General features: G+C 36.7%; 1 protein-coding gene across 1 annotated transcript in view; it reads right to left on the reverse strand.

Moving 5' to 3' along the window:
- Positions 1 to 715: 715 nt before the first annotated feature.
- LOC121411600 (microtubule-associated protein 4-like) overlaps positions 716 to 23,571 on the reverse strand; it is a 33,540-nt gene continuing 10,684 nt past the window's right edge. The window contains 9 exon segments of the mRNA XM_041604400.1: positions 716 to 2,927; positions 3,723 to 3,736; positions 3,739 to 3,817; positions 10,665 to 10,760; positions 11,200 to 11,487; positions 12,224 to 12,319; positions 15,764 to 15,859; positions 17,411 to 17,509; positions 20,760 to 20,852. Of these exon segments, the coding sequence (XP_041460334.1) occupies positions 2,865 to 2,927; positions 3,723 to 3,736; positions 3,739 to 3,817; positions 10,665 to 10,760; positions 11,200 to 11,487; positions 12,224 to 12,319; positions 15,764 to 15,859; positions 17,411 to 17,509; positions 20,760 to 20,852 (924 nt within the window). The 3' untranslated portion in view covers positions 716 to 2,864.

Here is a 23,571-nt window from a genome sequence, read left to right on the forward strand (position 1 = left end):
TGGCAGTGTAAGTTTATTTATTAGTCAGCGATGTAAGATTTTCCAAGATTTTTTTTCTTTTTATTTTCAACTCATCTTTTTTCACCTTAGACATCTGTAGCATAAAAGATACAACTTGTGCAATACATACTACCAACCACTTTCTATTAATGTATTTATGGCAACTAGATCGACATTATTCATATCATGCATGTATAAGAATTACATTTTGTTATAAAAGATGATGGTGTGAAGTAGAGCAAAGAAGTTTCATGATCCAAGCTAAATAAAAATCTAGTTACATGACTGGATTGCAATATGTTATTTCAAAATCAATAAATATTTGATCACAATTTAGAATCAGGAATATATTTCCACATATGAATGAGTATAAGTGTGATGTAGGAAGTTAATGAATACTTCAATGTACGTATAATTTGTTTTGTAAAGCAGCAGATGTAATAAATAACCTATTTCAAGCAAAACATTGAAGACATTTTACTTAATCATGCTGTAGTCGTTCATTTTAAGCTTTTAAGAAAAGAAGTTTTTTTTTCAATAAATACACAATATGATTAACACATATATGATAATCTAAAATTTTAATAGAATATAAGAACATGATTTCAAATTGTGAGTTATTGTAATTGTTTACAAGCACAATTTCTATGAGGATGGTGCTTCTCTCTTCACAGAAGGAAACAACTGATTATTCTTTTTAGTTTGATTCAAACACAGTTTTGCAAAAAGAAAAACTCTCAACATCCTTATACCTTATCCTTGATACATGTCCATATAGATGACATACAGGTTAGGGAGATTGATATACATGATTACATAATATTGTAAGCTTATCCTGGCATATCATGCTTCAAAAAGTCTGCTAAAAGGTGCAAACACAGTAAAAAGTTGACAGATATCCCGTGATTATAAATAATTTAATACATCATCAGAATAAAATCATTACTGTAATTAATTACATTAAAATCACATTTCTCTACACTGTCTCTGAGCATTCAGAAGTTAGATTAAAATGAGATTTTATTATTAAAAATATCAAGGAATACCACAATAAGCGCTGAACATGGTTGATGTTTTTATTTCAAAATTAAATCTTTATTGCAATTTTCCCATGATTTTCCCCTCTTGCATCTAACTCAATACAAGCTCAAACCTGCAATGTCATTTAACCTTCAATGCATCTAAAGTGTGAACGCAATCATAGCATTATCAATGCTTTATCTTTGATTTAATTTCTCATATTTACACAGAAGTATACATACACTTTCACATGATATATCCACAAACATTCAAAAATGAAACATATTTATGTACATGAAACTCCCTTTTGAATGGCTCGAGAGAGTCGCCTAAATGCCAGTCAACAATTTCATGTAAAACCTTCATGTAGCCGAAAGACCCACATCGGTCCAGTTAACCTTTTTTTTTCATTTATCAATGGAAATATGGAGTTTCTGAGTTCACTTAGCAATGTATAGTGCATTCAAGAAGAGAGTAATGTTTTGTAATATGTAATGTCAAGATAATGAGAAGGAACACCTATGTAGTATATAAAGAGAAGAGCAGTATGGTCTTAGATTTTAAGGATAGCAATGGTCAGAAAAGCAGCTAAACCACTGGGTCCCGTAACACAGGTTGCGATTAATCGTACGCTTGACTTTCATGATTGATTGTAAACAGTGGTCAATGGAATCAATCGGTCCCCTGGACATTACCCATTGCCTTTAAGCAAAGTTTTACATGAAATTGTGACTGCATCGTAATTGAAAGCAGCTGGTACTATGGTTTGTTTCATGGCTCACTAACTCTTTACAAACCCTTATCAAATGACTGCAAACATCCTATGGATAGTCTTTCCACGGACCTCCTTCATATACATCTATGAGTTGAAAGAAAATAGCCCATACATTCATCTTACACTTTAAAAAAAGTACAGGTGCACTAAAAATAACCTCAAGTTCTGATGATAAGCTCACAAAAACTAGATAGATGGATAGATAAATGTATTTTATTAAAATCATCATGTCTCATAATTACAAATTAAAATGAACATGATTTCAAAATTGAGAGGATTATGGATGTGTGATCAAGACAACAGTAGCAACAAAACTTTTGCTACAAGAACATGGTCACAAATTGGTCTATGATCACAAGACCTCGGCAGAAAGGAAATTCTGAAGGAAAAGTAAAGAATTCCAGCTCCCAGCAGACCAAACATAGACAAGTTAATTTTTCATATCCATGCTGGATTCTGTGAATGTTACCATGTACATGTATGTAGTACAGGAGAGCACATCATGATACATTTTGACAATAATGACAAGTTTGGGTGTTTTTACATTCAAGGATTTCATTAGACTGATCCATGAAAATCCTGAACAAAAAGCTTCATGAGATGCTATCCCCGGAAGATGGCCCCACTGGAATTCAAACATCGTTTCAATCACTTGGCAAGTTTGGCAGAATGAATAATTTTGTTTCTAAAAAAACTTTTGATTTGAATGATGTACTGATTGATCTGTTGCCTTCCGACTGACAACTGTATCAAACCAGAGAATGCAGTAGTCAATGACCGAGTGAGTGGTCAAGGAGTTTACATCCTAATGGTCAAAACACACAAGACCTACTTAAACCAGATCTGTGAATCTTGAATGGTTCCAGTGTAAGATCTTCTGCAACCCTGTCATTACTACAATAACCATCTGGTTCCAATCATCATAAGACTGGTGTGCAGTTCACCCTGTCGACAGGGATTCTATGTCCACTAACCCATGAGGGATTCTTTCATTTAACACTGGATAATGGGTTACCATTCAGGGAAGTCACAGTCATAGGATTGGAGTATATGAGGACTGGCTTTGATCTTAATGAATACCATCATCTGTTTGAGGAGAGACGTGCTGGAATGTAGGCTTTTCATCAAAAATCTGTAAAAGGAGTGAGGAATGAAGAGAATAAAATGATTCAGAATAAGTGAATTTTCCAAGAGAATATCATTTTCAAACATATTTCAAATTACAGTTGGCAGTGATTGGAGAGGATTAAGTTGACAAAGAAAGGAGACAGAAGAGGAGGGAACTGATTTTTGACAACCCTTTTAAAATGCCTTTGAAATATTAGCTTTTTCTTGTACAAGAGCACATAACTCTTGACACATCATTTTAGGCTAGTATATTCTTGTGGCTCGAGTGATCATATATATATTTTATTCAAACAATATGATTTAATTTCATGCCCCGTTGGATGACATAATGTCACTTAAACATCTAGATTGCTGGGAAATTAAAACAAAGGTAATCTTCATGCATTGAAATTTGTTTCTTAACCTTCTGATTAAAGATCTAATTATAACCCAACAAAATATAAATTTTCTGTTTTCTTCTCCTGTGTCTGCCATATTCACGAATCTTCATAAAAAGATATTGAGCCCCAAAACAAAATGTAACAAATACTGATGAGTAGTCTAATGAAGCCCATTTTCAAAGTTTTCTGAAATTTGACTGTTTCTAAACTGAAAGTCAGCAAGAAAGCTATGTAAGCTGCATCAGTTGTAAGTTGTAGTTTATTAGCTTGCCATTTTAGACCCTTATAAAGTTCAACAGAGTGATGTAAGCATGATTTATTCTCTAATGATATAGTCACACCGATGAAACAGCAAACGGAATGATGGTATGCCATGTAATAGCTTTAGTCAGTATATGATTGTGTCATCCCATTTGTACCTTGACATCTCCCCGGTAGGCTGATGGTCTGCATTATCCAGAGAACCAACTTTACTTTGAGCGGATGCGCTGAAATCAACTTTCTCATCAAGAATCTGTATAAGAGGGAAATAACAATAAACATGAGATGACAAGGATTGATACGTGATTTCAGTTGTCAACAAGGTGTGCATGCTGTTTACTTCAAAAGAAGATTCTTGTGAATGCTTTCTTGACAAGTTCATCATGGAAAGAAGAGCAACAGGATAGAAGATCGATGCTAAACGGGTATCATTTTGGAGAGACACTGGATGTAGATCTTTTTAGTTCACTTTAAACCTGATATGAGCTTGACAGATTACCAATAGTGATGATTATGGTGATGATGATGGTGATGGATGATGATGGTGGTGGTGGTGGTAAATGATGATGATGGTGATGATGATGGTGGTGGTGGTTGTGGTGGTGATGATGATGGTGATGATGGTGGTGATGATGGTGACGATGATGATGGTGATGAAGGTGATGATGAAGGTGATCAGAATGCTCAGTAGTGAGCATATTATTTACTAACAAGCTATACTTACCTATACCATCTCATCAAATTGCTATTCGTTACCCTAACTCGAATAGCCACCGGTAAAAACTCCCCGAAAAAGGCTAACTGCATTCAGGTAGCCTGGGAAACCCGTCACGGAACGAGACCCATAAAACCCGGTCTCCGCATATAAGCCTCCTCTTTCGTAGCCAAGGAGGGGCGAAGTCTGCAGGGGAGGACGGGTGGGGAGTTATAGGTAAGTATAGCTTGTTAGTAAATAATATGCTCACTACTGAGCATTCTGATTTACTACACTGCGCTATACTTACCTATACCATCTCATCAAATTGCTAGAATAGCACGGAAAAAACTGGAGGAGGGGCAGAAATGAGACCCTTTCCAGACATGATATCATAACGATAAAGAAACTGATAGACTATAAAATGGAGCAGTCTCCCAACTGGAGAAGCTACCCTAGGAATGAGGGGTAAAAATAACATCAACCTCATTAATGAAATATATCAACTGGAAATAGTTTAGGAACGATTAGGACAGGACAGAACCGCCAAGGCAAAACCTGTGTCTCGGCTTATAACATCGGATAAGTAATAAGATACAAAGGTATTGGAATTGGTCCAATAGGCTGCCTGGAGAATCTCCTCTATAGAGGTACCCTGAAAAAGCGCCCAAGATGTTGCTATGCCCCGTGTATCGTGGGCTCTAATGGACCCTGATAATATGGCGTCCCCTCCACCTGACTTGATCCCCTGTACTAACCATCGGGAAATTGTAATTGGACTAACAGGGCCGTGAGGTTCTATTGAACTAATGAAAAGTTGGTGGGAAGTGCGAATACATTTAGTCCTATCAATGTACCACTTCAAGGCACGTACAGGACACCATAACCTATCTTCGGAAACTGACGAGAGATTGTTAATGGCTGGAAGAACAATTTCACAAGGTTTAGAGCTTTCTTTTTGATTTTTAGCTAGGAAACCTGGTCTAGGGATCAGGCGGACTCTGCCCTTCTCCCAACGGATATGACCCGGCCTTACCGTGAGTGCATGAAGCAAACTACGTCTTTGACCTGAAGCTATAGCCAACAAGAAGGCTGTTTTAATGGACAGATCAAGGAGGGAGCATTTATGCATGGGTTCAAAGGGGGGTTTCGCCAGGGCCCGAAGGACCCGCGGAAGGTCCCATTTGGGGAAGAGTCTTCGGCGAGGAGGATTCTGTAAGAAAAAGGATCTTGTTAGTCTGGCAAGGACAACTGAATTTGAGATAGTTTCCCCATTAGAGAAGCCTGAATGAATGGCTGCTATGGCTGACCTGTAACCCCTTATGGAGGAGACAGATAAACCTTCATCAAATAGTAGAAGTAAGAAATCTGCTATCTTACCTAAAGAGGCAGAGGTTGGATCAATCTGTAAACTGTCACACCACCGGAAGTATCTCTGGAGTCTAGAATCATAAGTGTTCCTGGTGGAGGATCGCAGGAATCTAGAGGCCATGTCTGCAGCTCTCTCCGAAAGGCCCGCTTTAGTTGCTGATTTCCTGAGATGGGCCAGAGTGTTAGGCAAAGTCTTTCCGGGTTCGGGTAATAAGTGTCCGTCCCGGGTTGTTTTAGGAGGTCCACCAGTGGGGGTAGTCTTTTGGGAGTCCCCACTAGGAGATCTGTAAGTGTTGTGAACCATGGTCTCCTCGGCCACCAAGGTGCGATGAGGAGAACGTAAGCTTCTTCCTTCCTCACTTTCTCCAGCACTTGAGGTATTATGGGAAAGGGCGGAAAGGCGTAACCCAGGATCCCCTTCCAAGGGATTGTTAGGGAGTCTGTCGCAAAGGCTAAGGGATCTTGATGTTTCGTGCAATAAGTCGGGAGCTGCTTGTTCAGGGCTGATGCAAATAAGTCTATCTGAGGCTGGTCGCCCTGACTGAAGATTCTCTCCACTATGGTGAGATTGAGTTGCCATTCTGATGGGAGATAACTTCCCCGAGAGAGGAAGTCTGCAATGTAATTTTCTTTCCCTGGGATGTGGCAAGCCTTTAGGGTTATGTGATTGTTCTGGCACCATGCTAGAATTTCCAATGTTAGGAAGCAAAGAGTAGATGACCTTGTCCCTCCTTCCCTGTTTATGTAGGAGACCACTGTGCTGTTGTCTGATTTTACCAGAATGCACTGGTTGGCAACTTGGGGGAGGAAGGCAAGTAGAGCCAGTTGAACCGCCTTCATTTCTAGAACATTGATATGCTGTGCTGAATCTCTTTCTTGCCATTGGCCGGAGGCTTTGAATTTCCCCATGTGTGCTCCCCAACCCAGCTTTGAAGCATCGGTCGTTAGGGTGAGGTTTGGTTTTGGGTTCTGAGTTTGCTTCCCTTGGTTCAGAAATCGACATGCTGACCACAGATGAATTGCATGCATCATCGCATCTGTCATGGGAACAAGATGGTCCCTGGGGTGAATTCTGGGCCTGAAGTGTCTCAGGAAGTGCAGTTGGAGTGGCCTCATATGTCGTCTGCACTGCGGGATTAGATCCACTAGGCTTGCTAATAGACCGAGGAAAATTTGCCAAGTTCTGGCTGGCGAGCATGAGTTTGAGTAGAGCTCTGCACCTACTGACTGGATCTTCTTTATTCTGTGAGGGGAAGGGCGAACTATTAAGTTTGGGATGGATATTATCGCCCCTAGAAACTCTGGTGATCTTGTTGGTGTGAACCTTGATTTTTCTTTGTTGATCAGAAAACCTAGATCCGAAGCTAGCTTTCGGACAACGCTTACGTTGTAGGCAAGAGAGGTCCTGGAAGGGCGAGGAGAGAGACAGTCAGTCCAGGTAACAGAAGATAGTAATGCCTCGCCTTCTTAACTCTGCGGCGAGGACTCTCACCAGTCGGGAAAAAATCCTTGGGGCAGGCTTTAGGCCGAACGGAAGGGCTATGAACTGATAACAAACGTCTCCTACTTTGAAGCCCAGAAACTTGCAGGCCTCTGGGGCTATAGGAACATGATAATAAGCGTCTTTGAGGTCTTAGTGACTGCCCATTGATTGGGTTTTATCAGAGGTAGGATGGTTGAAAGGGACTCCATTCTGAATGTTTGATCTGGGAGGAGTTTGTTTATCTTCTTTAGGTTGATTATCATGCGAAAACCCCCGGAGCGTTTCTTTACCAGGAAAACGGGGGAGAGGATGAGGGACTTGTGGTCTGGGACTGTTATGATAGCTCCTTTGTGGAGTAGAGACTGTATTTCTGATTGGAGAGCCTCTCGGCGTGAAGGATCCCTTGGTATGGGGGTCTGTTGTCGAAAATGGGAAGGATGAATTACTCTTGGGAAATTTGGATTGTATCCCGACCTTAGTATCTCTAGAACAAATTTGTCTTTGGTTATCTTTTCCCAGTTCTGTAAGCAAAGAAAAAGTCTTCCCCCTACTGGGACTTGCTGAAGGTGGGGAATGACTAGTGTTTGATTGTCAAAAGTCCCGGTTTTGAGTGGGGGCCCTAAATTCGGTGCGCTGAAAGTGGGCCTGGCGGCCCCGACCTCCACCCTGAGGTTTCCTATGACTTTCCCCGCGGCCCCTTTCAATCCTGGCGTCAACACCAGAGCGAGGGAAGGAGAGGGATGACCCCTTATGTTCATTGTAGGCCTGGGGCTGGGGTCTGGAGCTAGAGCTAGCAAAGGGGGGTCTCTGGGCCTGGCCCTGTCTAGCATTAGCGGTGCCTGGCGGGCTAGGTCTACTCGAAGAGAGCCTATAAAAAGTCTTGTCAGCTGTGGTGCTGGCTGAAATAGACTTATCCAAAACATCTTGAAAATGTCCATGAAATAAGTCCTTACCTTCACAAGGGAGCTTATTGAGCAGTCTTGCTGCCTCTTTTTCAATTTTGAGGGCATCTAAAACTTTGGCTCTTCTTGCCCTCGAGCATAGTAGAGTTGATCTTGCTGCTTGCTCATACTGGAGATCAGCAATCTTTGTGAGTGATTCTAACAATAAGTTTTTGTCACCGGTAGACACTCCAAGCCGCTCAGCCTCACTAAGAGCGGTTAACAGGCACCCTGGTACATCGCGAGTCTCATACTGCTCCGGGCGGCCGCGTCCAGCGATGCAAGCTGATAGTCGGCTGAGCGGTAGCTTGAGCTGCGGAGAGGGTTACGGCCCGATCTAGACTTCCTCGCTCCCGCATCCCCGACACGGAAAGCAACGTCCGGGACTGAAGGTGTGCACAAAAAATCCTCAAAGTCTTGAGCGGCAAATCGATAATCCCTCGACACTTCTTTACTGATCGGTTTTAAGCCGAGAGTGTTGCTTATCTAGGCCCCGAAAGCAGGATTTATACGGGGCATCCATCTTGATCGCCGGACTAACTTCGTCCGAACGAGTAAGGGACGAGTTCAGGCGGAAGATTGACTTCTCTCGCTCAGTTTCGCTACTAGTATTGTCTTCGGCCCGAAGTTGAGGGCAGTATTTAGTCAAGATCAGGGCTGACTGATGCCTGTTCCCACTAGCCGGAGTATCGCGTTCGTGTAAGTCAGAACTCTCTCGTACCCCCAATGGTGATTGTCCTCGTTCGAATCCCATATGCTGGGCAGCTTGGAGGGAATGCGCGGGGCTGCTATTAGAATTAGATGGTGAGAAATCGCCCCAATCTCTTCTGCGAGATGTAACAGGTCGGTGGTAATCAAATTCCGAATCAGATTCTCCCACAATGGAAAATACTTTTTCTCTACGGCTAATACGAGGCGAGTTATCATTAGCCCCCACTCTGCGACCGTTACGAGGCGATCTAGACCTCTCTCTACGTCTAGAATGAGTCGAGTCTTCATTAGACCGTTGTCTCGGGCGACTTTGTCTATTACTTGCCGGGCTGGCGGTAAGCAAATCCAGAGGGTCGGGGTCTGGAAGGGTCGATGGCGGCGCCCGCTGGGGAAGGGCCGCCTGCAAGGCTTGCAAGATCCAACTACCCGCCTCGGCGGGGTCTGGCAATGAATGGACTGACCTGTCACAATCCTGGGCCAGTCGGCTCTTTTTCTGAATTACAGGGGGTTGTAGTGGGTCAAGACTTTGAGTCTGATTGTCATGAGAACACGAGTGGTCATCGCGAGGCCTCTTCTTGCCCGCCCTATTCTTTGATGAGGAGCTACCCCGATCGGAAGGAGTGTAAACAGTCTCTTCCGATTTATCCATACCCTTGTCTACCTCCCGCCTATGGGACTGGGTGTCTGATTGTGTAGAGGTATTAGCCGGCGTTGTCTTGGCCGGGTTATTAGTGTTAGGATTCTTGTTCTTCGGCTTTGTCTTGGCCGCCTTATCATTATTTTTCGGCTTTGTCTTGGCCGAAATATTGACCCTCGGCTTTGTCTTGACCGAGTTATTCTCCCCTTGATTGAGATTTGGGGAGGCTTGGGAATTAATGTTCATGTCAGTTATTTCTTCAGACATCGTGATTCAAAAGAAAAACACTGAAGCGCGGTGGCTAAACGTTTACTCAGCGACGTCGCGGTAACGAAAGAGGAGGCTTATATGCGGAGACCGGGTTTTATGGGTCTCGTTCCGTGACGGGTTTCCCAGGCTACCTGAATGCAGTTAGCCTTTTTCGGGGAGTTTTTACCGGTGGCTATTCGAGTTAGGGTAACGAATAGCAATTTGATGAGATGGTATAGGTAAGTATAGCGCAGTGTAGTAAATAATGAAGGTCATGATGATGAAGAAGGTGATGATGATGATGGTGATGATGAAGGTGATGATGATGATGAAGGTGGCGAGGATGGTGAGGATGGTGATGATGATGATAATGGTGATGATGATGAAGGTGGTGATGGTGGTGATGATGATGATGATGGTGATGATGATGATGGTGATGATGGTTATGATGGTGAGATGATGATGGTGATGATGATGATGGTGATGATGATGGTGAGATGACGGTAATGATGATGGTGATGATGATGATGGTGATGATGCATGATGATGGTGAGACGATAGTGATGATGGTGGTGATGATGATGATGATGATGATGATGGTGAGGATGATGGTGATGATGATGAGGATGGTGATGATGATGATGGTGATGATGATGATGGTGATGATGGTGATGATGAAGGTGGTGATGGTGGTGATGATGATGATGGTGATATGAGGGTGGTTGTAATGGTAAGGATGGTGACGGTTATGAGGGTGATGATATTGATAATGATGACAATCGTGATGGTCCACTTTTCTTGAATGTGGTATTGAGTATTAAAGGCCTTTTGCATTACAATTATAATTATATTTTTCACCAGGTCATATGCAATGAAAATCTCATTATGATTTTCTTTTTGTTTGAACAAAAGTTCATTACATAATTTCCTCGGCAAGATGCACTGTACTTTTGCCAAATAACAGTTTTCTGCAGTTATAGCTGAATATCACTCAATGAATTTCAATACACTCACCTGTACATCACCTCCCCCTGGTTTATGATTGGCGTTGTCAAGGGAACCAACCTTACTTGATGCCTTCGATTTAAATTCAAGTTTTTCTTCTTGTATCTAAGGAAATAAATCACAATTAGACAACTTGACAAGTATTGTATAGATATTCATTTGTTTCCTCAGGAAAAATATTGAGATTTACATTCATGTCCTAAGGCAGAATACTGCACTGTAACTTGATGTAAACAAACTTCTCACCCCTTAACCCTTCAAAATAGTAGACAAGGATATGCCTACGAAAACAGAATCAAAATAAACATTCACTAAACTAGTCAAACTCTTCTACCAATGAGGTTTATCTTTCACTTGACTGCATTTTTGGCATAGGGTTTGTTATGGTTTGAACAGTTTTTCATTTTGAACTTGTCAGGGGCCCTTCTAAAAAAGGCGAGTTCATTAAAATTTAGTAATTTCAGAATTTGATTCATAAGGTTTTAAGTTTCTCAGTTAAATCTGAATAATGATTTGAAAAGTTCCTTCTTGATTTGTGGCTTACCTTTACTTGACCCCCTCCTGGTTTATGTTCAATGTTATCCTTTGAGCCAACCTTTGACGCTGCCTTCTCCTTGAAGTCCAGTTTCTTGTTCTCAATCTTGACCTGTCCACCACCGGCCTGGTGTTTGATGTTATCCTTTGAGCCAATCTTTGAGGCTGCTTTCTCTTTGAAATCCAGCTTCTTATTTTCAATCTTTACGTTTCCTCCTCCAGGTTTATGCGTGGCATTGTTCAAGGAACCGATCTTTGAGGTCACCTTCTTGCCAAAGTCTACCTTCTTGTTTTCAATCTGTTCATATTTTTATATTCAATGAACATGGAAAAGGAGACAATAATCAATATGAATTCCAACTCTCTTGTTGACACCGATTTAATTGCCAAATTTTAACAGACAGGTATCTAGAGATATAAGCACTAACGATTTTAGGGGTGACATTTATTGAATATGCTACAAAAATATCACAATTCATCGAGTGCACATATTAACTCTACAAGTGGTAATTGTTACTACTTAAAAGCAATTCATAAATAAATTCATATTGATCGATATTCTTTCTAAAACTATAGCAAATTGTTACATGTCTTTTTGACAGAATGAGACATTTTCTTTCTGGTTTCTTGCTTCACTCAGCAAAATCTTCATTAATTTTTATATTAAACTCAATTTACACAATACCAAAGCTCTTTTCTTTCTTGGTTTGATAAACCCTAACAGGAATTGGGAAGATTGAAAATATTCTAGGAAACACCAAAACTTAAGAATGATATACAGTATGTGAATTATAATATTCTTTTTGTGCACCAGTTTTGAAAAATGGAGAAACTTTACATGTCTTGAAATGAATAAAAATCAAAATGGTGGGTATCTATAACTGCTGCAAGTCCTGTGAAAACTGCAGCTGGAAAATAAAGTCAAAATGTATCTATATGAGTGAAAGAAGATACGGTGGAACTTTGTTGAATTTCTTGAATGGGAAAAGAAACAAAAGGTTTGAAAGTTTAGTTGTTGATCAAGACGTAACTACCTTTACTTTTCCTCCTCCTGGAGAATGTGTTGCATTGTCAAGCGACCCTATTTTGCTTTTCACCGTCTTTGAGTAGTCAGTGGATTGATTCATTATCTAAAATTAAAGTGAATAAACAAATGCAGGGTAATCTTGATTAAGAGTAAATTGATATCAAAAATGAAAAAAAATCTGTGAATATAAAAGAAAGGGGAAGGAAAGGAAAACACACCTTGTCATTTGAGGATAATGAAGTATTCAACAATGAAAATCATCTCTTTCATTTATCTTTTTTTTCTAGAAGAATTTCATTTTTCTTTGATCCTTCTCAGATGAGTTTGATCTGTGAAAGATTTCCTTTGGCCCATTTTCTCATTTCATTCTCAATTTGTCCATTTAATGATACCGTTCAAGAATAAACCCTGCCCTGCCCTTCAATCGAGAAGTATTTTTTTTTAAAGTATAAATTTGTAGAAGCTGTCACTGTTAGATCAATTCATGAATCCTCTTAAAGATATATATACCAAGAAAAAAGCAGAAGGGAAAAAACAGAAGTTTCGCAACTACAAAATTAGTAGAATCTAGAGAATGTGAGCAAAGCATTCATTGGTGTGTTGCTGGATGTAAGAAATACCTTCACATTTCCTCCACCAGGTGTGTGTGTTGCGTTATCAAGAGATCCTATTTTACTTTTAGCTGACTTTGAGAAGTCTGACGACTGATTCAAAATCTGGAATCACGAAGAATGAAAAATTAAAGGAAAAAAAGAAAATAAGAAATTAACAAAACTCAGAAAAATGTTTTCAGGAAACCATTAGGGATGAGAGACGATAATTTAAACTGAGGATAATAACAGAATTAAACAATGACGTTTATGTCTTTCCTTGTTTTTTTTTCTCTGAGCATGATTTGATTGAAATGATTTCCACAGTAAATTAAAAATCCATTGGGAACTTTCACAAATTTGATTGATAAAAATTTTGCAAGAAAGACAATTCCTGTCAAATCTTATTTTTATGCAAGTGAACTGATGGGAAAGGAAACTGTCACTGCCAAATCTAGTTATGCATCCTCTTTGTTTTAAATTTGAATGAAGGAAAAAAGGGTAAAAATGTACAAATAGAACAAAAATTAAAGAAATTATGGTTTCGTCCATAATTTTAGGCCAAAATCACACCAATCATTATTGTACTATCTGATCTTGAAATATATTACAGTTGAAGTCACAGTATTCTCAATCTTGGTTCATGAATTGCTTTGAATTTTCATTTCCTTGATCATATGATTATTCAGATCCTTAAATGATCAAAATCGATGTTAATCTTTCCATATTTTTGTAAAATCATCATTGTAAATTTTCCTAAAATCAGATAGTAGTCAAATATCACTTTAAGCATCGGGCTTGAGAAAACGAGAGAGAAAAAGAATATTGTTTGTTGAGTCGTCGGATGCAAAGTAATACCTTCACATTTCCTCCGCCTGGCGAGTGTGTGGCATTATCAAGAGATCCAATTTTGCTTTTCGCTGACTTTGAAAAGTCTGTTGACTGATTCAAAATCTGGATTTTAAGTGTGTAAAAAATTGCAGAAAAAATATAAATTAAACTAATAAAATCTAGAAATAGGTAAGAAATTAAGACCTAGGGTAGAAAAAAAGTAGAGAAGGAAACAAACAAAGAAAGAGTGGTTTCGGAACTGAGGATAATGAAAAATAAACAATGATCACCATTTATATCTATTTATGGTTTTAATTGCATGTTTGCATTGCATATTTTTGTGCAATTTGGCATTTTTTCAGATGTGGTAAACTAAGTTAACACTTTTCCTCAAAGTATTATCATTTTTCCAATGACAAAAATATTCTAAATGTAATTTTTGGGCAATAAACACATCTTTCACTCTGTTACCAAAACATGGAAAATAAACAAATATGGTAGAACTTGGAATAATTCATACATCCTCTTTTCCTTATTGCACAGTCAGAAGAAGAATGTATCATAATTCTGCAGCTAAGTGGAGAAATAGAAACAGTAAAATTCATGAAAATGAAAAAAATGGAAGTAAATTTTAAACTTCAGATGATGATCGATGGAAAGGTATTACATAATACCTTCATATTCCCTCTGCCAAGTGTGTTGTTGCATTGTCAGGAAATTCAATTTTGCTCTTGGCATTCTTGTCAAAGTCAGAGATGACTGATTCAAAATCTGTACATAAATATCATTGCCCGTAAAATCAAGGAAAACAAAAATAAAGCAGAGTTCAACCAGCCACATATAAAGAATTTTATTTTCCTTTCTCAGAAGTAGAAAATGATATATTACATTCTGATGAATTTTGTGAAACATCAGTTCAAAAGACCAACAGAATCCATTTAAGCTTTACATTTTTATTTGTCATATATCACTAAATTTTATGTCCAGTCACTTGAACTCTTTTTTTTTCTCGAAATTTTACAGACTGCTTGCCCTCTCTTTCTTTTGTTTTAGTTGATAGTTCATTGATGAATGAAGATATTTCTTTGAATGGTGGCAAATTCCTGCTAGAAAGAGTTAAATGAATAATAAAACCAAAGAATCTTTGAACAGCATCTTCTAAGCTTCTCCTTCCGTCACACCTGCGAGTTGATAACATTAGCAATTCTTTCATTAATTATTGACAGGATTTTCAGCTAGATGGCTTGGGATTTATCCTTCCTGTCAAGTGACATGGAAGAAATATTTATAATGTGAATTGTTTTTCTTTTTACCAGAAAGACACTCTCAACAACATTTTTAATTTGGCGATTCCAATAACAAATCGAAATTAGAAATAAGGCATTGTTACCCACACACCGCTAGAGAATTGGAACACTGAATTATTTCTACACAAACATCAAATGCTTATTAGTCACAAACTCAGAAAACATTCAAATGGTTGAAGTGTCACAGTACTTTTGCATAACATAAAAAGATAACATGTATGCTAATATTTTGGGGGCAAAACTTGTGAAGAATGAAATCTATATAGATATTTGTAAATAGAATATGTAGAATATATGCTCACTAATTCATATGTGACAGAGAAGGAAATCTATTTGATTGTGTAACTACAGTCTAATGTGAAATGCTACAATAAAATGATTAAGTCTTGAGTGTGTTTTTGTCATGTATATGCTTCTGTGTTAGCAGTGTTTGCTTTTCACTGCAACACATTACCAAACAATAACTGCAATATGCATATACATATAATGTAAGTCAAGCTTCTCTATAGGTAGTTCTGTTCAAAATGCACAACTAAAGTATATAGTTCTATTATCTATTGCAGTCTGTTAAAAGTGTTTAAAGCTCTCAACAGTTACAGGTAATTGCTGCAAAAAAGAACAAAGAATTAACTATAAAGAGCATACAATATTTTTTTAAGTTTGTTTCTTCTGAAGGATAGTATTTAGAATAGTTTCAATAGTTGAAATTGAAGAGAACTAGCACTTAGGTTCTATGAAATAACATTACAGAAAGCTAGGTAATACTGTAGAATATCTATCTACCACTAGCATTACTACTTCTACTATATTGATGCGTACCTTTACATTTCCACCCTTAGGAGAATGGCGTGCATTATCCAGAGATCCTATTTTACTTTTTGCCTTTTTGCTGAAATCCACGGAAGAACTCGCAATCTTTGGGGTGGACGGCGACGAACGATACAGTTTATATTTGTTTTATTGGAAGCAAGGAGGAAATTGGAATAAGAAAATAAACATAATAATGGAATAAAACAAGATAGAAAGAAAGGGTTATGGATTTGAAGAAAATGATAGCCTACAATCATTGAATTAGTGTCTGCAGATGTATTGGTAACTACTTTTTGTGTGTCATACTTGAATTTTTAATGTTGCCATAAACCTTGTTAGAATGGAGGCACTTGCAAGGATATGTTTTGTCTTTTCACAAGAACTGTGTCGTTCAGAATAGTGTAACTTTATTTAAAAATTTGTTACATATTTTTTTATCAGAAACAAGAACAGCAACCAAATGTCAAACAGGAATAACAAACAATACTTTACAGGACAGACACAAATAGAATACTTAGACAAATAAGACAAGTAAACAAATATTACTTATGTTAACATCACATTCACATCAGATCAAGTAAAATACATGCAACATTTATGTCACAAGGAAAAAATACTGGAAAGTATATCAAATATTTAATTCCTTTGAAGAGTGTGTTGTGATTATAGAAAAATAGACTTAAACTTCAGAGATATTTAATAAAATTGATTATTATTCCAATCAATAAATCAAGTGATTATTGTAAAGTTCATACTGTAGGAAGTAGCATTTTTTGAAGGAGTATCAGCTTAATTGAATTAATATTAGACATGTAGAACATCTCTTACTTTTATTTATCTCATTTATATTTTCTATATCTTATTTACAATTTAATATTTATATTTCAACCAAATAAATGAGAGACATTCAATAAAATTGGATTCAATAAACATCAATTACTACCAATATAAAGATCTAAATGCAACAGTAAATCTAAACTGAAAGCTCACTTCCACCCGGTTATATGTCAAATGAAAAAATAAACAAAATCAGATAGCCATGACACTAAAATTTAATCAAAATTGGATATGAAATAAATAATGACTTAATTAACTTTTTAAGAATCCCTATTTTTTCATATTATTCCAAAAACCAAATACAGGGGTGCATTTTTTTTAATATGATAAATATCCTTGTTTGTGATTTGATGATTATGTTCATTTTTACTTTTTAATTTGAATATGGAAATAAATGAAATGAAATGGGTTTTTTTATCTTCATGGAGCCTGTAAATTCATTGTAATAATTGATGTGTTTATTAAATGGGTTTTTCTTATTAAAGAAAATCAACAAAATGTGAAATATTTCATATACATGATGGATGTACTGCCCGGGATATCATATTTTGTGGAAATTAGTGAAACTTTGAGTATTAACTTTTTTATCCAATTTCTATTAAATTTTCATGTTATGCTTGTTTGCTTTTTTATTCAAACTTTTTGCTAGGGTGGACTTGCTTAACCAGTAAAATCTTTGTTTCTATATTTCTATTCACTAAAATATTGTTGCCAAATGAATTAAATTGAAATTTCACTTTACTTGTAAAAATACAAATACATTTAGGTGGACCAAAACTTCTCTACTTTAATAGAATAAAAGAGGCCCTAATAGGTCACCTTGACGTTACCCCCTCCAGGGGAATGCTGGGCATTGTCCAGGGATCCAATTTTACTGGATACAGACGACTTGGGAAAAGCAACAGGATCATGCAGAATCTTGATCAAACAAAAGAGACAACATTGTACAGGAGAGAAAACAGAGAACAGTACAATAAAAACACAGGATACATTGAAAACAAGCATGCAATATTGAACTGTGACAGGAGCAATTCGAATTCAGACATTCAAATGGGAATACAGAATGAGGACAGTCTTGGATAGATGTGCAGGATACTTGATTGCCGTATAAGTATGCAAAGAAAACTTGTTTCCAAGCTTCCACATACTTTGCAGGAGCATCTTTTGAGGAAGATGCTTTCAAAAGTGAGGTTTTTTCATGCAGCGACTTAAAGATGCCTATTGAATGGATAGTTTTTGCCATTTCCTTTTGCTATTTACCTCTTCATCTGATGCATATTCACCTTGCTGATATTCCTTACTACCTACACACCCGGACCATCCATAGTACACATAGGTCCCCGTGTTATCCTGATCTGCTAGCATGCGATCCAATCTATCAATTCCTTCTTTGCTTTTCGGTGAGTATACAGTGTTGAGAAACTGTGGTTCAAAAGGGGGCAACTAAGTGGTAAGTATGTATTTCAAGTAGATCGACATATGTTTCCCTATAGAGATTGTTAATCATCTACTTTATGAATACATAATTACCTCTTTGCTAATTCCACTTATCACAGATTAAGGTGTGAGAGTTTGTGGCATGCCTGTTGCGACACCAAAGATATGATACAACATGAAGAATGAAGAGGCATCACAGAAGATCAGTTTCTTCAATAATTTACTACAGGAGAGTCCTCCATCGGTGCTTTATCAGAAATTCTTGAAATAACCATCATAAAAGCAACATCTACAAATCCAAGTTTGTGAGATAACTGTAATACTCTGATTGAGTGACTGCATCCAGGAAAGTAAACTGATATGAGGCAAAGATTCAGGAATGTGAGTAATGATGTCAGACCATTTTTAAAAATGGTGATCAGGAGATATCTGGCTTGCTGATGAAGCAGATGACACAACTGTCCATTATGATCATGTTAATCAGACTTCCTTTCTCCCATTGAAGGTCGGAGCCATCATTTGCCACTTAAGAAAAATTACATCTATGGAAGACAATATGCGCACAATGCTACTACACAAACCTAAATTGAATAGCCATATCACTGATGTATTGGTGATCCATATAATGATAATACCATGGACTAATATACAAACAGTACACCAGGAAGGAAAAGGAAAGGTAGTAACCAAAATGTGATAGTTTGGACTATAACTGTGTAAGCAAGGTTATCTGAATACGTGCACTTCTAAAGTCAGAAGACAAGGCAGTTAGAGTTCTTCATGTATACACCATTGCAGAGGAGAATGTCAATAGTACTTGACCGGAGATTGAGATGAAAGACATTACAAGGTACTGTTCTCAGGGGTACTTGGTAAAGGCAAGATACCTCGAGTCATATGAAAGACATCCTTGTGGAACTTCAAAAAAAGCACTGAAAAGCATATTGGTTGAGTATCAACCTGAGATCCAAGTGCGCTTATCAGACCCTCTGGTTTAGAGCAGTGCGTGACCTGGTACTCATTGCCAGTTTCACACTCTTCCTGTCTTAACCATTCCATCAATCAGCACTGCACTCAAAATGATAATGAATGTGAATCCAAATGGCTTGATCAGTAACTCTTATGGGAGAATGATAGAATATTAGAACAACATAAGACTGGATTACTATAGTTGCCAATCTTCAGCCATGGTTCTGAATACAGAAAGGTCACTTTATCCAAATATTGTCCAATGTTTTTTTTAATATTTTTTCATGGGTGGTGGCAGCGGTGGGATATATGACCCATGTCATTGAATGAATCCAGTGAGATCAAATGCAAATCTCATGCTGTATGAAAGAAGGTAGAGCCAGCAAGATGGAAGATAGGGATGGTGGATATGGAAGACAAATTATGGACAAAGGGAAGAATCCTACAGAGGATTTTGAGCAAATCAAGAGTGATTGGCATTGCAAGAAAGCTAAAATGCATTTAAATGCAAATCGAATACAACTTTGCATTTGATTGAAGGACTTATTCTTGATTGTGGGACTTTTCTCTTCTTCAAGATCCTGGCCTCTTTTAGCTCAAACAAGAGAAGAGAAGAGGAAGAAAAAGCTTGGGATCACAAATTCTAGACATAAAGTGATCCATCATAGTTTCAGCCAAAACTGAAAATGATTGACATATAAAGGGGTGAAAGTGGCTTGTGATGATTCGTGGTTAAAAAAAGAAGAATTGTGAGGTTCCCAGCCTACTCAACCGCAGCCAAAGTCATGGACACACAACCAGCAAGAATCGAGAAGTCCGAGACGAGGGAAGACACAAGACCTCAGACACTACCTGATCAAACGTAGCCATACAGATGTTAGATACATACCAAGTATGATCTTTGAAGGTTTGTATGATGGTAGAAGATGGTTACAGTTCACCATATGGTTTGTTCTGAAAAGGACTGTTGAGGAATGAAAGAAATGAAACACTGAAAGGCAAGACGAATAGCTAAGAGTGAAAAGTATCTTTCAAGAGATAAGGTGAAATCCTTTTTACTAAAAAACTGTAAACCATGCAAAAAGTGCATGAGTTGAAGCAGAAGAGTATAAGAGTTGAGAAATCTTGACAGTGATGTGATGACAGTAGAGTAGATGTGATAAGTCTTGATGTTCCATACTACGTATATGCAAATCATTTTGTAAATCAAAGAAGGAATTTTTTTTACTTTGTTCAGAATTTTGTTTGCGCTTACTAGTTTCTTGCTTGAGGATAAAAAAGCTAAGGCTCTGAAAATGAGATTGCTTTAAAGAAGGGAGCAAGTTTTGATAATCGAAGGCCGCTTGGTAGGTAAGCACATCAGCAAGGGGTGAATTAATATGCAACTAACAAAGAGGTTTACAACCTATCATAATTGTCAATTGCTAATGACCTAATTGCATGCACTGAAATAAAACTTACCTTCCTAAATGGGAATAAACACTACTTAAATGTAATAATATTCTATATATTTGAATGCAAAATTTTCTCCCCAAATGGCAATGATGATAAAATGAGAGGCACTATTGTCGGCACTCCCTCAGTCAAGGTGTGTTACCTTTTTCTTCTAAAGCATGTGTTAGTAGAACGCACTGCAAATTTGCATTTAATTTATTAAAAAAAGAGGCAAACATTTCATATCATCCAAAAGAATCAACTTGATGCAAAATACAGTTTGAAATTGAGTTATATTCTTTGATTTGATGTAAGTATTAATGTTCACCTTGACTTTACCCCCATGGGGTGAGTGATGGGCATTCTCCAAGGAACCAACTCTACTGGTGGATTTGGAGAATGTGACAGGGTCATGGAGGATCTGAAAAGAAATTGAGTATGGTCAGAACCAAAGTCCCAAAAGGTAGAAGCGAAACATTGCATCAAGATTTATTCATCTCCTTAATTCGTAGATTTTTTTCTACAATTACACTTTTACATCAATTGAAATAAGACCTGCCCTCTCAATCATGACATGTTATGAAAGTATAAGCCTTGGATATCATTTGCTGTATCATGCCATCATCCAACATTCACAGATAACATGTTGCTTACACAGGCATACTTTTCATGGAAATAAAATGTTATTGCCATATTTCAAGTGAGTGTTTATAAAAAAATAAATAACGAAAAAAATGAAGGAAAAAATGACCCATGATGACAGATGCTGTAATCATTTTCCACAACATATTCTTTTGTTGGTAAAGTAACAAATCTGATAAATTTGAAACCCTTTACAAAGGTAAATACATTATGATCCTTTTCCTCAAATAAAAAGAAACTTTATGATTACTAGCATGATATGTACTCAATAGGAATTCACAATGCACAAAAATAGGTATATTTCATGCAACAATACACATAGAACATGAACATGAACTACTTATTCAATCCATACATGCATAGCTTAACTTCTAATAATCTCAATCCTACCATTTTCAATTATTTTAACATAATTAATAAATTAGATTAAATTTTGATATATGCACTATTATTATCAATTTGAATTTGTTTTATAAATTTAATTCAACATCATAAATATTCAATACTTGGTCCAATTCCAGTGCCTAATTATTTTTATGAACTACTTGTATCGTCTTATATTTTAATTTAGTTCCTCTTGTTAGACATTTTGTGAATCAATTTTAATTTCTAATATATTTGTGGAATCACACGTGCAATGTGTTCTTTGATTGCGCAAATAAGAATCAAGGAATTGTTCAATTAATTAATTCGATGTTATCAAAAAATAATTTCAAATGTTCTAACATTACAGTCTATATGTATGTCCATTAACTCAATACTGGCAAACAAAATATTTTACAATATAGACATGACAACACTTGAAACAATTCAGGTACTTAGATATTGAACAAACTTTCAACTCGATCCACACTACCAAGTCACAAACAAGACTACTGACATGGAACATAAGAAAATAGAAGATAGAGTTAAGAAAATGTTCCTAGTGAAATGTTGTTTATTCATTTATCTGTTTTTCTAACTTTATCCCTTTATCTATCAAAAAATAAATCATCAGTCAAAATATATATATGATCCAAATGGTTTAATAAAACTGCAGCAAATACCTAAGAAAACACATTTTCTCGAAGGACATTATTGAAATAATGTTATTGTATATATGATGAGATTTTGAATTTCGCATTCCATTAAACTAACATGTTGCTGACAAAAAAAATGTGTTCATGTGGCATTATGGCTTATACATTGAAAATCGCATGCGCACTAGTATTCATGCTAGTCACTCTGTGAAATAATATTAAAAACATGTCTATTCTTTATTTTATCATTCTTTTCCTGATTGTTAAAAATCAATCTGTTAATCCAGGATGCTTCATGCCCCGATTTACATGGTATACCTTTTTGATACTATCTTGTCGTGTTTAAGAAAGATGTTAGCTAGATAACTTAATTAGTTTTTTTCAAATATGTATTTTGTTTTGCTTTTACAATAAATACAATCAAATGATACATACATGTATATATTTTTAAAAAGTTGAAGTTCAATCATTTATCTTGTGAAGAAAAATTTGCCTTGTGTTGCTCAGATCATTACTATCTTAAAGTAAATGCAAATTCTATTTCAAGAATATTTAAATTGATACTTTAATGCAATAAATATTTTCTCAAGTTTCTCTGAATACCTCCAAATGTCCAACTTCAAAAATCACAACCTAGAGAAATTCTCTTTCTATTGGTACTGAACTAGCAGGTACAATGTTTGAAGATTAAAAACAAAACCTGATGAAGAAAATCTTACAAAAACTAAGTGGGAAATGCAAAATGTTCCTATTAACTTCTCATGTTTGTTTATTTCTTTTTACTGAATTAGTTTCATATGGAATGAAATCTAGGATTTTACAAAACATGGTTGATTTCACTTTGAAAATTGTTGGCTCAAAAGACCACTAAATGAATATTATTAGTCTTGTTAACGAATCGAGAAAGATACAAAGCATCTTATCAATTTCAACACATTTTTAAAAATTAATCTAGAAACTACAGGTGGTTTGCATACCAGTTAAAGTTCTGTGTTAGTAAGGTTACTCCAAACTTGCTTTGGTGACAATTGCTCTAAGCTTTGGTTTACAGGGGGGACACACATGAATCCATTGGTTATTAATATATCCCTAAATACATATGTATTGTTCAAATTGTCAATATACCAACATTTTAATACATCTTGTGAACATTGCCTCTATTAGAATGTATCTGCTATGAAATATAGCATTCTAGGACTAGCAAAAATCCAACACATTTTGGGGGGGGATCCCCTGCACCCCCCCCCCCCTTTTTTTTATACTTCATTCTTGCTTTTACAGTTCCGAAGTCATGACTTTTGTGCTTTGGGCACATTAAATACATCAAGTGTCTAACAGATCAATATAAATATAATAAAAGCTACCATTTATGCATTTACTTTATTTTCATTTATTATTTATTTATTATCATTATTATTCTTCTCTTCTTTTTTTTGGAGGAGGGGGTGATCAGGGAAGTGAGGAGCATCAAAGGTTGAA

Source organism: Lytechinus variegatus, chromosome 3 (assembly GCF_018143015.1).
Source record: "Lytechinus variegatus isolate NC3 chromosome 3, Lvar_3.0, whole genome shotgun sequence".
In the NCBI taxonomy this organism is placed as follows: Eukaryota; Metazoa; Echinodermata; class Echinoidea; order Temnopleuroida; family Toxopneustidae; genus Lytechinus; species Lytechinus variegatus.